General features: G+C 34.9%; 1 protein-coding gene across 1 annotated transcript; it reads left to right on the top strand.

Moving 5' to 3' along the window:
- Nucleotides 1–5021: 5021 nt before the first annotated feature.
- Nucleotides 5022–16606, top strand: LOC114185766 (RCC1 domain-containing protein RUG3, mitochondrial). The gene is made up of 7 exons (XM_028073670.1): nt 5022–5742; nt 6557–6696; nt 7581–7775; nt 7891–8019; nt 8106–8261; nt 15905–16177; nt 16278–16606. The coding sequence occupies exons 1-6, from the start codon at nt 5228–5230 to the stop codon at nt 16096–16098; spliced, it is 1329 nt and encodes a 442-aa protein (XP_027929471.1). The 5' UTR covers nt 5022–5227; the 3' UTR covers nt 16099–16177; nt 16278–16606.
- The last annotated feature ends 1332 nt before the right edge of the window (nt 16607–17938 follow it).

The raw sequence follows: 17938 nt of genomic DNA, 5'->3' as shown, positions 1-17938 counted from the left end.
CAAGTTAAAAGGCTTGTTGTATATAGTTTCTGGTATGAATCCATTCAGTCAGTTGAATTATTTATCAATCGACTGATTTCACTTAAGTTAGGTGAAATCAACTAATTGTACGGAAAATTCAATCGACTATTTTCACTTCAACCAGACTATATAAGCTGTGTTTTCGCGAGCAGAGGTACGAATCTGAGTTTTTGTGCACGAAATTTTGTCATTCATCTCTAGAAAACTCTCTCTCTGTAATACATGGCTAGAACTCGTGTTTTGAAGATCTTGGTTGATCTTGGAGGCATTTTGGCTTGTGAGTAGCTTAAAAAACACATGTATGGTTGACTAGGGACAACCACCATCTGGTTTGGATGTTCTTGTGCCTCTAGATTTTTTTGTGAGTCAAAAATCTTGTATGTTTTGTTGTTCAAAAGTGTAATCTTAGTGTGTGATTTGGAAAACTTTTGATTATAGTGGAAACCAGGCTCAGGTTGTCCTGGTAAACTGGATGTAGCTTTGTGATTGAGTGAACCAGTATAAAAACAGTTGTGCATTTCTCTTTCCCTCATCTCACTCTCTTTGAAACTCTTTAAAAACTTAAGAAAACCAAGCAATTTAATTTTTGGTGTGATTTAATGCGTTCTTGTGTAATCTGAGGTTGTATACTTGTTAAAAATACTGATTGGAACAAGTCTTGTATGTAAAAGATTGTTGTTTGAGTTGAATTCGCGAATTCTGCATTTTGCATAAATCTCCAGTATTTTAGCCAACTGAATTATCTTTTTAATCTACTGTTTTATAGCTTCAAGAACAATTTAGTCTGCTATTTTATATTTTCATCGACTGAAAGTGTACTGGTCTGCTGCATTTACATCCAAACTTTCCAGTCCATTAGATTCAATTGAAAAAAGGTTTAAGCTTTCGAAAAAGTTTTATAAAGCCAATTCAACCCCCCCTTATTGGCTAAACTCACCATTTCAAAACTAACAACATTACGGTCGAATATTACTGATTTAAATAAAATAAAGTAAAATAATATTAAATATGCCATTATTTTTCAAATTTCTTTTCCAAAACGCGAAAAAATTAAAACCTTAATAAAATGTCTCGAAATTCAAAACCATAAATTAAACTCCAGGTTTACATAATTCAAAACTGATCAACTAAATGTTTACAAAATAGTCAAATATAGTCCATAAAACTTCCTAAGTTATCCCCTCCCTGACTCTAAGCGTCACTAGCTCCACCAGAAACAACATATGCTCTCGTGTAACGAATTACATGATCATCGCCAAACACGCACAGAAGGGTGAGCTCATGTAACAATATAAACGTATAATTTAATAAATAGAAGTTCACCCTAAATTACTTTATTTAAGTCAATGCTTAACCAAGAAACCTTATTGCCCTAAGGTTTCCAATCCACAATTTCTTTACCATGGACCAAGGATATATATGCTTCCACGAACCTGCCCACTCGTGGTCTTGCCTCTACGAACCTCCCCACTCGTACTCCAACTCTACAAACCTCCTCACCCGTAGTCCAACACACGTGATCCAACAGCTACGAACCTCCCCACTCGTATCCTCATACGAGAGCATCATAATATGAACCTTTCTGGTCATATTATCACGTGTTCACCACCAACCATGAACCTACCCGCTCATGAGACAGTCAAGCATCTCTTGGTCTAAGTCCAGATCGCAACACATTAAAACGAAATTAAGAAAAACACATTGCCCTATATAAGATACACACTTAAGCTAGTCTTAGGGATTTAAATGCTTCCACGAACCTGCCCGTTTGTGGTCCAACTCTACGAACCTCCCTGCTCGTAGTCCAACTCTACGGACCTCCCTGCCCGTAGTCCAACACGCGTTATTCATCCAGCTACGAACCTCCCCGCTCGCAGCAACTCTCAAGTGTGAGCATGGAACATACGAACTTCCCCACTCGTATCCTCACACGAGAGTATATCTAATATGAACCTCCCCGCTCATATTAACCACACGTTCCATCACCAATCACGAACCTACCCGCTCGTGATACGGTCAAGCATATCCCAAAACAGACCCAACACAACAAGTCATGCAAAACGCACCATAACACACAATGCCACTTGCACTATCGCTTGGCACAACTTAAGCGCCACCAGGCGAAATGACAGTGCAAACCGCTTGGCGATTCCACAACACTGTCGGCGCCACGACAAACAAGGCTTCCCTATTTCTTGCTATCGCTTGATAGTTCACTCTGCACCGTTAGGCACTACACTAGTAATGTGTCACTATTGGTTTTAGGTACTCTAATTCAGTTCCTAGCATCCAACAATTCAATTCTCAAACATCCAGAAACCAAAATTACGCATTCATATACTTCAGATACTTAAATTTACAACATCACAACTCATATGTATCATTCAAGTATAAGCACACATCTATCACTTTATAAATTCATATAAAACCATCAAAATAAAGTGTTATACCCAATACAATCCTAGACAACCAAACAATATACAAACTAGGAAGAACACATAACCATTGCCCCAAAATATCGCACGGACAATAAAATAATAATAATGATCATAATAAAAATAACAACAACAACAAAAATAATGATAATAATAAAATAAAAAATAAAAAAATGAAAATAATAATAAAATGAAATGAAACAATAATAAAAAATACTAATAAGATAAAATAATAATAATAATAATAATATATTAATAATAATAATAATAATAAATGTGGCGTATTTAGAAGAGGAATTCTAAACACGCATCCTTAGAGTCAAATGCAACTAAAGTTAATTAATTAAATATCAACCCAAATTGATAAAATCACCTCTGCAATCCCCATTTATAAACCACTTTCTATGACTATTCCCTTACCCTCTTATATAATATATTAAAAATTACTAATTATACCACATCCAATCTTTTATAAGAAAACCCAACCTATTATTCTAAAACCCTAATTGCAGCATACCAAAAGTTTAGTCACTACCAAAGCTTAATACCCAAAAGCTACAAGTCATATATAATATCAAATACAACAAAACAAAAGAAGGAAAGCCAACACTTCTAACCTTCTTTAAATATATATATATATATATATATATATATATATATATATTATTGTTAAAACAAACTATTTAGTGTTCAATACTCTACACCAAAGCCGATAATTTGTTTCCTTTTTTTTTTCCTTTTAATATTATATAAATTACTATATGATGAATGTCATAAAATGTCCTCCTATAATATTATAACATACCATAACACCACATTTATCCACTTTTCATATAACTAAAAAAAATGAAAGCTCTAGAATGCATCCCCAAGTCACGCTACCGTAAAAGAAAAACATAAACCCTAACCTTTCCTTTGCATCATTTACCCATAAATCAAGAAAATCTCAATGCATTCATGCTATATTAGATTTCGTATCACTCAAATTCATCAATCGCATACTTAACATTAAAATGAAAATTTAATGATACCAAATCACCATTACAATCAAAATTTCTAAAATATAAAACAAATGCGTCATATATTTTTTATTGTAAACAATAATTCAATCAAACAAAACTTAAAATCTTCCTTCACGATCAAACTCGTATTCCTTCCCTCACCCCTTGCTCAAATGAAAAATGCTAGATTTCTGACCCTTCCCATCCATGCCAAAAACATATTTAGCAAAAAGGAACCTTATTTTGCTTAAGTTAAGGTTCAAACACACAACCATCCAATTTCAAAAGCAAATGCACAACCAATTAAACCAATTCATGTTTCATGATAATTCCTAGAATTCTAAAATTATATTATCACTCATCATGATCAATCATAATATCGAAATAATACACAATAAAAATAACACACAATTTGACATACACAAGACTCAAACCCAAGTCCTTTCAACATAACTAGGTACTCTCAATCATTTGAGCTAGTACTATTTCACATCATAATAGCCAACATTAAATGCCATAAAGGCTTCCACTACCTGTATTTATTAAATAATTATTTATTTAATTGTTTAAATTTCTGGGGTCTTACAGATTAGGCAAATCATATAACAAATCAACAACCAAGATACGTGCAAAGAAACCTCGAGACTTATTCTTAGTATAATCATCTAAAGATAATTGTGTACCAATTCCACGTGCTATTGTGAAAATCACTTTCAGCTGTCAAAACTCTTAAGGAAGACCATGAATGTGAACATAATATTGAGTTTGTGTGAGTTTCATGGAAGTCAAGACAAAATCTTTTGTCGAAGAAAAACATGAAGAATGCCAAGAGATAATTTCAAATTCCAACAACCAAAGCCCTTTGTATGTCCTCTTGAGGAGAAAAAGCAAATTCATATAATCCTTTATTAAGTGGAATTGCCTTCCATTGACCTAAATGCTTCAAGCCACAACAAATTTTTTACAAAGTTCTAAGTGTAAATACTTTATCCCTAGGTGTATACAAATGATTTTTGCACTCTTCCAAACCACCAATATAAACTTATTCAGAAATCTATGCAAAAAACTATATTTCTCTTTGTACAAGGATTAAGTAATTGGGACCCGGTACTATTAAAGATCTGAATAAATATACGTTTTTGTGAGCATAATGATTTGTTAGTTTGCAAATACAAAAAGAACAAATAAATAAAAATGAAGAAAGTTGAAAAAGAGAAAATAAAATATTAATTATTTGCTGTATAAAAGAAAAAAAATTAATCTAAAAGATAACTTATAAGAAAAAGCAACAATTATTTATTTATACTAGGGAGTTAAACGTTTAGAATTTTATACATTATATATATATATATATATATATATATTCATATTATTATTTTTTTTAAACTCAATTAATTATAATATAAATAAAATTTTAACATTTTATTTTAAAAAATATTTTTTAAAATAAATATAAATTTTTTACATCCATTTTAAGCTTTCAATTAATTTTGTTTTAATTTTCACTTTCTCCATTTACCTTCAAACAATTTAAGTTTCACATTTTTCTCTTCTTTATTTCGTTGTAAACTCTGTTCCCTCTTCAAACAAAGAACAAAGGAGTCTGAAAGGTGGTTTCATCGCACAACAGGTAGTTAAGTAAGCGATGTGCACCCAAATCAGAGCCGCCACCATAAGTGTTGAGCAACCTTAGCAGTAGTACTGTACTAAGCATAACCAAAACGTTTGAACAACCAGAAACCAAAAAGCATAATAACCTAACCGAAACACATGAAGCCAATTTTCCGCCGCCGCCACCATCACAACATAGCCACTCTTACTAGCGGCTTGCGCCACTTTTCCGCTACCCCGAAGCCCCCACTCCTTTACACCGCCGACACAACAGCCGGCAACACCGCCATCCTGCAGGTCCTCTCGTGGGGCAGAGGCGCCTCCGGCCAGCTCGGGGGTGGCGTGGAGGAGACCCGCCTGTACCCTTCTCCGGTTGCTAACCTGGCCGTCCCCAAATCCTCCTTCTCTCTCGCCCAAACCCCCGGCCGCCTCCCCCACGCGGAGAAGTGTCGAACCCCAGAAGTGGGCATCTCGTGTGGTCTTTTCCACTCTTCGCTCGTCGCTGGTGGGGCTCTCTGGATTTGGGGAAAAGGCGATGGTGGAAGATTGGGCTTCGGCCACGAGAATTCGTTGTTCGTGCCCACCCTGAACCCTCACCTCGATAACCTTCGGTCCGTCGCCCTCGGTGGTTTGCACTCCGTTGCTCTTACATCAGCCGGCGAGGTCTTCACCTGGTCAGAATCCCTTCAACCTCTAGTTAGTCACTTTGGAATCTCTTTGTTGTTTTCTAAAATCAGGCATATAAGACGTTCTTTGTTTATATAAACTATGTGAAGCGGAGATTGATTAATTAAATTAAAAACATCATTAGAAATAGATATCAACCACACCCTTACCTTTATGAAATTTCTGATTGGATGAAGCGTGGTTGTTTTCTTATATCAGGCACTTGATGATTAATGTCAACTCTAGATTTAGTTGATCGTCTAATGTTCCAGAGAAGCCAAATTTGATTGGTTAAACTGATTGTTACATTGTGTGCATGGAGTTTCTTTCTTTCTTTTCAGGGAATGAGGTAAGGGATGACAAATTGAGAAGAGAAAAAAGTCAACCATATAATTTAAATGAATCGCTGTACTATTGTATAATTTAATTAGATGATTAAAGCTGAAACTACTTGAAACAAACTTGACTAATTATATAATTCTCTCACAATATATGTCGCCTGTTGTTGAAATGCTGGTTTTTGTTTACTGTGCTAGTTTTAGCTTGACTGATAAATGCCACAAAAGAAGTTTGATATAATGCCTGGAGGGTGTTTATGCATGGTTAGAAAGTTTTATGCATGGTTAGAAAGTTTTAGTCCCAAATGAAATTATTCGTCGCTTAACTTCAAGATAAATTTACTCTACCATGCGAACTTAACACTTTGTTGAGTCTGGGAATACTTTTGTAATTTGAGGAGTTAAAAAGTTCCTAAATTTTATGGTTCATGCTTTCCTTCCTCTCAATAAAATTAATTTTTATGGATGAAAATGAAGTTTTCAGGGGTTATGGTGGTTTTGGTGCACTTGGACACTCAGTATATCACCGAGAGTTATTTCCTAGATTGGTAAAAGGCTCCTGGGAGGGAACTATAAAACACATTGCTACCAGTGGAACGCATACTGCAGCAATCACAGAATCAGGTTTGTATGATGGCTGGAACTTTATTTCAGCATTGTTTAAAACAAATTTGGATTGATGAATAGTAAGAAAGATAATTACCGAATTTACAATCTGGCTTATAGCTTCAGTTGTGATTTTCTTATTTCAAATTGTAACATGTGTTTTCTTACCTGAATTGTAAAAGGGAAAGAGCAAAATAAAGATTTAGAAGGCATTGGAATAAAATTCCCTTGTAGATTGATGACAAAAATGTACATCATGTATACTGCTATATAATGAGGATAAGAATGAAAAAGGAAAACAGAAAATTAAGAGCATAATCACTATACAACTCATCATATTCTAGAAGAATTCTAGCTATTTACAACTATTATTCAACTATTTCTGAAATGCAAAAGTATGATGTAACGGAGTGTGCACTGTGGTCCATTTCTATTTCGGCACAAAATTGTTTTTGTGGTGGATTGGATTCTTTGTCTGTTACATTGTGTCTTTCTTTTTACTTTGGAATACAAAACCAATCTACCAAAAGATATAAAGGATAGAAAATCTTCCTAATATTGCAGGCTCCCTGTACACTAATTTTGTTAAGAAGTGATTCAATAAAGGTGCAGTTATATTATACATGTCAAATCTGATTGTTTGGCGTATTGAAAGTTTTCTTTTAAGACGTTTAAATGCAATGCTTGGTTGCTCGAAGATAGAGATTTCTATTTTGATGTTCAGCTTTTTTTATTTTACTCATCCTTTTATCATCTCAAGGTTATACATCCATTTCTCCTAGAGTTAAACTTTGTCGCACCAATTTGAGTTTCTTCTTAGGAATGTCCATTAGCATGAACTACATAAAAAATGAAATGGTATGTTCCTTTTGAGACTGATGTTGGGTTTGTATCGGACATAGGAGAGCTTTATATCTGGGGTCGAGATGAAGGGGATGGGCGATTGGGCCTTGGTCCTGGTCGGGGCCCAGATCATGCTGGTGGACTTAGTATACCTTCCAGGGTAAAAGAATTACCTTACCCTGTTGCTGCTGCTTCCTGTGGGGGATTTTTCACAATGGCATTGACAGAGGATGGGCAATTATGGAACTGGGGAGGTAATTATCTTCTCATTCATATAATTTTTCCCAGTATTTTCTGTAGAAGTCTGGCGAACTTCTTTTATCCATTGCTTTTGGTTTTGGAAAATTGATAAAGTCAGCGTTTTGTCAGCAAATTCTAACTATGAGCTTGGTAGAGGTGATAAGACTGGTGGTTGGAAGCCAAGGCCCGTACCCAGCCTTGAAAATGTTAAAATTATTCAAATAGCAAGTGGTGGATATCACTCCCTAGCATTAACTGGTATGCTGATACTTCACCAAGTTTGTTTTATTCATTTCCGTTCACATAGATTATATGATTATATCTATATTCTTAATTTTCCTTAGGTGACGGGAAAGTGCTCTCATGGGGCCATGGTGGACAAGGTCAGTTGGGCCATGGATCTATCCAGAATCAGAAGATACCAGCTGTAGTTGAGGCTTTATCTCAAGAGCATATTATATATATTACATGTGGGGGTTCTTCATCAGCAGCTTTGACGGGTAAAACTGACCTCATTTGACATATCCTACTTATGATAAAACTGGTAGTAAGAATTAAAGGAATTCTCTCGACAATACAACGAGGTAGAGAGAGTGAATAGTGAGAAAAAGAGACAATTATTCTTTACTGATTATTGAGAAATTGAAAGTCTCAGCACTTCCCTCACAAGTTTTCAAAATCTGCTATCACAATTTATTTACATGCTATTATACCCATTAATCCCTAACGTTCTAAGAACTGCCTAACTCACTGACATGTGGGTCACTTGGGTTTGTTACCTTCTTATTCCTTCTAGAGTACACTTTAGTAATAGGGCGTTGGTTTGTTAGCTGCATAACTTCATTTTAATATATAAATAACTTTTCTTTTTTGTGGTGTGTCATCTAGTGTCTAAGAGCTTAATGCCCAATGCAGCACTAAACAAGACAAGAGAAAGATGTCACATAAAGACAAGTGAAGCACCAAACAAAGATAAAAGTGCAAGACTCACTCAAGTAACACAAAGATCAAATGACATAAATAAATGAAGTAGACAAATTAACACATGGCTTTCAAAAGAAACAATTTGAATTGTGAAGATTGTCTCCTACAACACATTGACTCATGCATTCCAAATATATTTACATAAAGGACCAACTTTCTATTTACATTTCCACTTTTAGCTCACACGAGTGTACAAAGTTATATATCTCTATCTCCTATTTAGATAAAACGTGAGGACACCAACCCACTCATGGCTTTCTGAGTACACATTGCCACTTCTATAAATATAGGATATGTTTAGAAAGGTCACAAGGAAACTCAAAGAGTATACAGGTTATTTTAACACTCATCGTAAAAGAGAGTAATTTCACACAGCGAAGGATTTACACTTAAGATTAAACCCTAAAGCCTAGGTACAACTCATAGGTACACGGGGAATGCAAACTTTGGAGAAGATAATTTGTGATACAAAGCCTGTATTATGTTGTACATTCATGATTTTGTTATAGCTTCTTGAATCTTCCCCAGGTTCTGGCTATATCACCCTAGGATTTCTTGTGTGGATGAATTTTGAGTATAAACCCGAAATTTGGTTTGATAGGTTTTGTGGATTGAGAATATAGGCATGCTTCTGGCTATAGTGAGTTTTCGTGGAAAAGATATCCATGTAATAGGTTCTTGTTCTCTCTTTCAACCATTCTGTGTTTTTGTACAAGGGTTGGGACAACCCTATTGTCCCAATTTAATCATATTTGTTATTGCTGATAAAAAAACAAAACTACTTCCTACCTAGATTTTAATACTTATTTTAACACTCCTCCTCAGGTTGGAGCATACAATTGTATGAACTTGGAATAGATAAACTCAATCAGAGGTCCTCTTAAGGACTTGGTTAATACATCTACGAAATGGTCATTTGATTCGACAAACTCAGTACAAGTTTCTTGTCTACAATTTTTCCTAAATAAAACGACAGTCAATTTCTAGGTGTTTAGTTCTCTCGTGGAATATTTGATTTGGTGCAATGTGGAGAGCAGTTTGGTTACCACAATACATCTTTTGGATTTTATAGAAGTTAAGCTTTTGAAGAAGTTGTTTCAGCCATGGTTATCAAACTCGTGAGTTAACTCGTTAACTTGGACGAGTTTACGTTCCCACCCATGGCTTCTGAATCAACTCAGAAGCAAACTTGTTTTTCGTGTGGAATCAGTAGACTCGGTTGCAGAATCGATAGAATCGTATGAACTCGTGATTTTAGAGGCGTTTTTGCGACTTCGATGGACAAAATTTTAAGCCCTGTGTTTAAGCCCCTTCTTCTCGCATCTTCCTCTCTCACACAAGATTAGGGCTCTAGTCTCGTGGTTCACCCTCTCTCACGTAGTCTCTCGTGCTTGCCGTCAACAACGTGGGCACCATTGTCATCAGTCGTTGTCACCGTTGCCTCGCATGCCATCGGTTGGGTCATCCTCTCCTTGCACATTGTTCGCACTCACCCCTCTGCACGTGTTCCCCCTCTGCATTTTGTATGTTTTAGTTTATAATATTTTTTAAAACAGTGTTATAACTTATAAGTTATAACTTTTTCAGCCCTATGCAAAGGTTCTTGTTAGCAAGAAACACTATTAAAAAGCTTTTAATTTTTTAAAACAGTGTTTGTGTATTCATATATTATAACATTTTTTATCTTTGTAGTGAAAAACGGATTAATTAAAATAGAATAATTCTATTAGAGGATTAATTAGAGGATTGGACATAGACACATTACATTTGAACTTATATTTTATAATATTTGTATCAACTTATTTATTTAAAGTACTTTTAAGTTGTATTAATTTGTAAAGTTATTTGAGTTAGGATGTTATTTATATAAATTATTTTTTTTTCTTGTCAAGTAAACTCTTACGAGTTTAGGATTCAAGTTTACTGGGCTCTCACAAGTTTACGTAAACTCTTGAGTTTGACAACCTTGGTTTCAGCCAATAAAGTTCACAAGTAAGAGACACCATTTCCCTATATTCAGCTTCAACCCTTGATTAGGCCAATACATTTAGTTTCTTAATTTTGTAGGAAACAATATTTCCTTCAAGGAAAACACAATATCCATTAGTAGAGCATCTATACCAACATCTCAATACCAAGAGATTTAGATGTTTCCTTTATCTTCATATAGCAGACCTTGTCCTCGAACCTTTTTGAGGTACCTTAGAATACAAATGACAACATTCCAATGGCCAACACACAAAGCTTGCATAAGCAGACTAAGAATCCTCTAAATTGTATTCTCTTGCTCTCTCAAGTAATGTTTCTTCTATGTGTGCTCATTCGTTCGATTGTGGATTCAGGAGCTATGGATCATATGACATACTGGCCTCAACTCTTCCATTCTTGTACCCTTTTTTCAAGCAATAGCAAAATTGTTGCCAATGGCTCTTTAGCTACATTTCTTGTATGTGTGCTCATACGTTCGATTGTGGATTCAGGAGCTATGGATCATATGACATACTCGCCTCAACTCTTCCATTCTTGTACCCTTTCTTCAAGCAATAGCAAAATTGTTGCCAATGGCTCTTTAGCTACAGTTTCAAGATATGGTGATATTTGTTTATCTTCCAAACTTATTTTTAAAAATGTTCTACATGTCCAAAAGCTTTCCACAAGTCTTATCTCCGTAAGAAAAGTAACATATGACCTCAATTGCTTTGCTATGTTTCCCCATCTTTGTGCATTTTACAAGAGCAAGTCTCGGGGAGGAGGATTGGACTTGTTAAAGAAAGAAATGGACTTTATTATTAAGAACCAATCCAAGAATCCAAAGTTGACCAACCCATGTCTATGCTCAATGTATCAAATAAAGACACCGTTAGTTATACCACTGTCACATAAGACATCCATCATTTTTTGTTTTAAAAATAATATTTTCCCATTTATTTGAAATTGTAGATACCCCTAAATTGCATTGTGAGGCTTGTGAATTAGCTAAACACACTTGTGTATCTTTCCCATTGGCAATAATAGAAGTTAACAACCTATCTAGGTAATCTTAGTGATATATCGGGACCATATATTATATCTAATATCTTTTGGGCACATTTGTTTGTAATGTTTATTGATGATTGCACTAGAGTTACATGGTTCTATTTGCTCGAACAACAATCTGACGTGGTCACGTTTATTCCCATTTTCATTTAATGATTCAAAATCAATTTTAGATCAACATAAAAAGATTTAGTTCTGACTATGCTTGGTATTATTTCAACCAATATGCATCTAGTTATTTTCAATCCAAAGGAATTATTCATTACTCTTCATTTGTCTATACTCCCACTGAATGCAATGCTAAATAGGAGAAATAGTGATAGAACACTTGAGGAGGGGCTGATACAACATGAGAAAGATGGTGAAGAAGGCCATGTTAGTGGAAGGCCCAAGATATGGAAGGTTTACTCTAGGAGGAAGAAAACAGGCCCAGGGAATATTAATTAGTTAGGAGGGTAATGACGTGGCAAAAGAAGACAAGTATTTGAGAAGGGAGGAAAGAGAGAGGGGGGACGGAAGTTTGTTTTGAAATAGGGTAAGGAGAGTGATCTCTCTGGAGGAGTCATAGACTCTGGAGATATTCTATATTGTCATACCACCGTTTTGCTCATTTTCACACATTCGATAATACAGTTTCTATACACTATCTTTCGCTGTGCTGTTTTGAATTGCTTTTGTGGTCATAGTTCTATCAAATAGCCACTTGCTTAACCCCACCCAAACACTTCTCTTTCAAGGGAAAGATAAAAAAAAATCATTTGGGAGAAGTTGTTCTCATTACTACATATATGATAAATAGACTTTCCTCACTATACTAAAGAACAAAAGTCCTCTTGAAACCCTTAAAAATTTGTTCCCTCACTTTAAGATCTCAAATGGCCTCATTCTTAGGATATTTGGGTGCACAACTTCTGTACATATCCACAACCAAAATAAAGACAAACTTGATCACCATGATGTTTTATGGGCCTTTCTTGGTTATTTAGCAACTCAAAAAGTTTACAAGTGTTATAGTCCTTCATCTAAAAACATGTACATCCATGGTTATCAAACTTGCAAGTTGACTCGCAAACTCATCCGACTTTACGAGTTTGGTTCCCTTTCACGAGTTGACTCATTCGTAAACTCGTTTTTTGATAGACTCGGAATAGACTCGTTCAAACTCGGTTGACTCGGAGTAGACTCGCAAGTTGAAAATCGAGTCACCTAGTCCGCATTGGGCACAAAACGACGAGAAAAATTGTCGCTGCAATCACTGTTTTGGAAACCCAAATCAAAATCCCAACTCAAAGATCCAAAACGAAAACCAAAAACCCCTAATCAACGACCTCAAATGTGAACACGACCTCAAATTTTCGTTTTGTCTTCATCTACCACCCCTCCATGTAGGTTCTGCACCATCGCGTTCTTGCCACAACTTCGTTGTGCCTGACCTCACATCACCTTGTCGTCACTGTGCCTCGCCATTTGCTTGGAGTCGCATCCCATCATTTGGTCTTCCTTCCATTTTTCTTTTGTTTTATCAAGTAGGATTTCACTTGGGGTATATTAATTTAATTAGGGGCTAGTGACAACCTCTTATTTAGGTTTTAATTTTATTTTAGAAATTTGACTTTAATTTCAGATTCTGGTGGAGTATAACGTGGCTACATTACTTTTTTCTTCTTCTTGGTTATGTTCAGATTTTAATATATGTGGAAATAGTTCAAACTTTATTGAAGTTATTAATTTTCTTATCACTTTAAGTATTAATATTTTGCTGATGAACTTATTTATTTTAATATTGTAGAATTGATATCATGAATTTTTTTTTTATTTTATTAAATTTTCATACGAAGTAAACTCTTACGAGTCTACGAGTCGGGTTCACGAGTCGAGTCTATTGGCCTCTCACGAGTCTACGTAGACTCTCGAGTTTGATAACCTTGTGTACATCTTCATTGATGTCACTTTCATTGAAACTAAATCTTTTTCCTCTAGTGCTGCTGCTCCCTAGAAGTTCTTTCAAAAGATTGTGATGACCATCGTGAACCCTTTGTTCTGTCATATGATCCAACTAAAGCCTCCAAAAATGAACCTATAACTGAGCAAATTAATTTTGGGGTAGAGATTCAGCCCCAAGAGTTAGTACTTACAATTTTCCAAGAGTCAGCAATGTCTACACCAGAAGGAAGATTATTCCTGACATGTGGCAAGTCCATGAATCTAATCCAAGTTTTGATCCATACCTATAGATAGAGTTGAACCAGAAACTGAGAACATTCGACTCTCCAAATGACCTTGATCTACCAATAGCGATCAGAGAAGGTACTAGAAACTCCATTAAACAAATTCTCTATCTTTTGTGAAATTATTTTGAGTGCGGCCAATTTTCTTATAAGAGCAACTGAGGACATTTGTATCCACTTTGAGAAAAGGAAGACATATTGAAGGAAGAATTCACTAGCAATCAGAATTACAACTACAATCTACACTCTTCAACTAGTACCAATTACAAAAGACGGCAAACAGTGGTGTGGGAAGAGTATGAGACAGGAGCCTGTCAACCAAGTTGAAACAGGAGAAACAAGGCCGAAACAAGGACAAGGAGGTTTGCCAAGCGTATGGATAAGATGTAAAGTTGTTCTGTTGACAAAATGGTGGTCAACGACTGACAAAGGTGGCTGACTAAAGAGGGCCGGCGGCAGCCAGTGGCTGATGACTGATGCAGCAACAATGGAGATAATGGTGGATGGCAGTGACAATTGCAAAACTAGCAAAGCATGATCGACCCATTTTGATACTAACTTAAGATTGAAAATATGAGAAAAATAGGCTAAGAGGTTGATTATCTCAGCTGAACTTTGTTATTTATAGTAGAAAATTATATCAAGAATATCTAGATAATTAATGCTAATAAGTAAACATCTCACAAGTATAGAATATGGCAATTTCCAATACAACTATTAGCTGTTGACATTATTGAGGTTATTGTGCTATACAAAACTGATGAAGATTCAGAGATTTGATGAATCCAAACTTATCCAGGCATCTTACCTTGAAGATTGAAAACTTAGATGTTTAGAAAGTGTGTTTTTGTTTTAGAGGAGTTTGTTTTAACTAGAGTATATCTTTGCTAAGTCTCTCTTTTATGATTTGATCTTATAAAACTTTAGAAAGCTACTTGAAATTGTTTCAGTGTTTAACATGGTAATAAGAAAATTTTAATTGATTAAAAGATGTTTTTAATCTGTTAATTTTTTCTTATCTGTTTAATAGAGAACATTTTAATTGATTAATATTCATTTTAATCTATTAAGATTACTTAAACCATGTTCAGTTATAGAGGAAGGCTTTTAATATGTTAAAACCATCTTTTAATAGGTTAAACTTTTCTGTGCTTTCAATCTCTCTTTCCCTCTCTGCTCAAGTAATTTTGTTCAGCGCAGTATCTTTCAACACGATCTTTCTTGTTCTGTTTTTTAACTGTTCCAATCAGCTTAGCTTATCTTTTTATCAGCATACAAGTGTTTTCTTGATTCTTCTGGTTGTGTTTCAAAACTGTGCAAATCTTGAAAACTGAAAAACTTAATAGAAAAACCAGTATATTAATCAATCAATTGTTTTAGTAAGAATTTTAATTCTTTCATTCAAGATTGTTTTTCAAAAATCTGTGATAGTTTAATCAATTCACACTAGTGGAAACCATGAAATAGATATAGGATTCATACTGGGTTCTATACATATGGAAAAAAAATCAAATATAAGAGTTTCATCAGCCATTACATCATCACTTTCAATTCGGTCATATTTTCTCGAAAGCTTCAGTTAGATTATTGATCCCCACTCCCGTCTCTCTCTCTCTCTCTGCATATGTAGACATGCATAGAGCTGGCTCTCTCTCTTATGGACGTTTGCTGTAAATAGTGATCTGATGAAATATTGCGATTAAATTATGTAGTGATGTAAATAATGAAAATGCTTAGAGCTGATCTCAATTTACAAATCAATTGTCAAAGTTGTAGGTTTAGCCAAAATTTAACTTCGAAAATTCTCATTTTCCTTATCATACTAAGTTCTTGCTAAACAAAATTTAAATTCATCGTACCACAAAACTAAGCTTTGTCTTTTCTGTTCTGAACAGATAATGGAAAGTTGTACATGTGGGGAAATGCTAATGATTCTCAATTAGGAGTTCCTGGGCTACCACCGGTTCAACCATCCCCGGTTGAAGTCAACTTCTTAATGGACGATGACGGATTAGGACCTCACAAAGTTTTATCAGTTGCAATTGGCGCATCACATGCCATGTGTTTAGCTTTGAGGGAGAGTAGTTGATTTCGTCAACTCACGTGGAAATCTCTTCTTTGACTGCAGTTTCCTACTGTCTTGGATATAATTCATTTTGCTGCAAAAGGTAAATTTCTTGGGTGAAAATGCAGTCTTTTTTTTTTTAATTAGATTTCAAATAATGGACATATGACGAGATTAAAGATGATTGTTTTCAATGAATTCAGATCTCTTCATCAGTGCTGCGGGCAGTTTTTCTTCTTCCTCATTTGAGTTTGATATACCAAAAGACGTTAGTCACCGAGCAATCTGAAGTACTGAACAGCCAATGTTCAGAATAGTTTCATCCTTTTCTAATCATCATTAGAGTATCTGAGGCTAAATACGTGAATCTTGCACTTTTTGCAAATAGCGAAATTGTAAGAACATAAGATGGTTGAATTGCTCTTGAAGTCCAACATATCTATTGGCTACTCTGACTACACCGGACGTCCTGCATTTATCGTTTGATTCTCCTAAAATCTTATTTCAAATAAGAGTAATATATATTTTTTTACTGCCTATTCCTTCGTAGATGGAAAAGATTAAATTTGAATTTCACATTCGGTTGAAAAACTGGCTAAACGTAATTCACTATCCAAAGTTAGTTTCAAGAAGGAGAGTTATCGTGGCTATGAAAGGAGTATTTTAACCATCTTTTCACTCGATGTATGTAAAACTCTCTAGATCTTTCATATCCTTAGGAAAGAGTTGGGATTAATTTATTTTTCAAAATTGACTCAATTGAGAATAATTATCTAATACTTTTAGTGGCTTTTGTATTTATATTTTTATTGAATGTGAAACCCTTCTTCCTACATCATTTGTTTCCTTCCTAATATACCCGTTTTACCCCTCAGTACCCTAAAATTGTTGCATACTCATTATCGTTTCCATCTTTAAGCTGCTTCCAATCTGCTCCTTTCTCCCAGTTTTGTTGCACAGTCGAGTGACCATTGAGCTTTGAGGGTTGCGTCTCTGCACCTTACTTCCATCTTCAAGGAGTGTTTTTCGCGTTGAGGTAAATTTTAAGTGTTAATAATGTGACGTAGTTGTGGATGGGGAGGGTGGAGGATGGTGGTTCTCGTTGGGGAGGGTGTTACTATGTCTTAAATTGCATTTGTATTTAAAAATATATTTTGAAATGGTCATTTCGGAAGGTACTACCCGATTAAGAAATACTTTCTGGACCATTCCGAAAACATTAAAACATATTTTGATGACTATTCTGAAAAAAACAAATTGGATCAGGATACTTTTTAAAATGTTTATTTCAAAAATGTTTTTTAATATATTTTAGAATGTTTATTTTGGAAAGCACCATCAAATCTAGAAATGAATTGTCAATTCAGAAGAACATAAAGTCCATAAAATCAACTGACCTCCAATCACAAGCCATCATAAAGTTCCTAAATAAAATTAACTATTTACGACAAGGCAGAGGACTTTCAGTTTTTTTTTTTCTTTTTAAAATGAGGGGGTAATTTGGGGATATTAAAAATTTTAAGAGGGTGCAAGAAGAAGAAAAGGAGATACAAGAAGGAGGTCTTCTTCCTGCACCAAGGCTTTTGGAAATTTTGATTCAGTGGGATGAATGTCTTCCAGAAAAATATTTCCGAGATTGGTTTAATGTGTTACGTAAAACAAAATCCGGTTTGATAGGGTGTTGAAAGAGATTTGATGGGATCTGGTTTGATAGGGTGTTGGAAGAAATTTGATAGGGTGCAGGAAGAAATTCCCTTGAATGTGATATAGTTAACAAGTCATTTTGGGTCTGGGAGACTTGGAAGTCTTAAACAATTCACAGTTCCTGAAATGCATATATTGTCTATGCCAATTGATGAAGATA

This window comes from Vigna unguiculata, chromosome 5, assembly GCF_004118075.2.
Source record: "Vigna unguiculata cultivar IT97K-499-35 chromosome 5, ASM411807v1, whole genome shotgun sequence".
Classification (NCBI taxonomy): domain Eukaryota; kingdom Viridiplantae; phylum Streptophyta; class Magnoliopsida; order Fabales; family Fabaceae; genus Vigna; species Vigna unguiculata.
The sequence above is the reverse complement of the archived record's forward strand: the minus strand, read 5'-3'. Positions and strand labels throughout refer to the sequence as shown.

Bases quoted from the DNA above. Each gene is read 5' to 3' on its own strand.
- LOC114185766 (XM_028073670.1), top strand. From the start codon at position 5,228: ATGAAGCCAATTTTCCGCCGCCGCCACCATCACAACATAGCCACTCTT. The intron at 6,697-7,580 runs GTTTGTATGATG...TATCGGACATAG, and splicing joins TGCAGCAATCACAGAATCAG to GAGAGCTTTATATCTGGGGT. The intron at 7,776-7,890 runs GTAATTATCTTC...GCGTTTTGTCAG, and splicing joins GCAATTATGGAACTGGGGAG to CAAATTCTAACTATGAGCTT.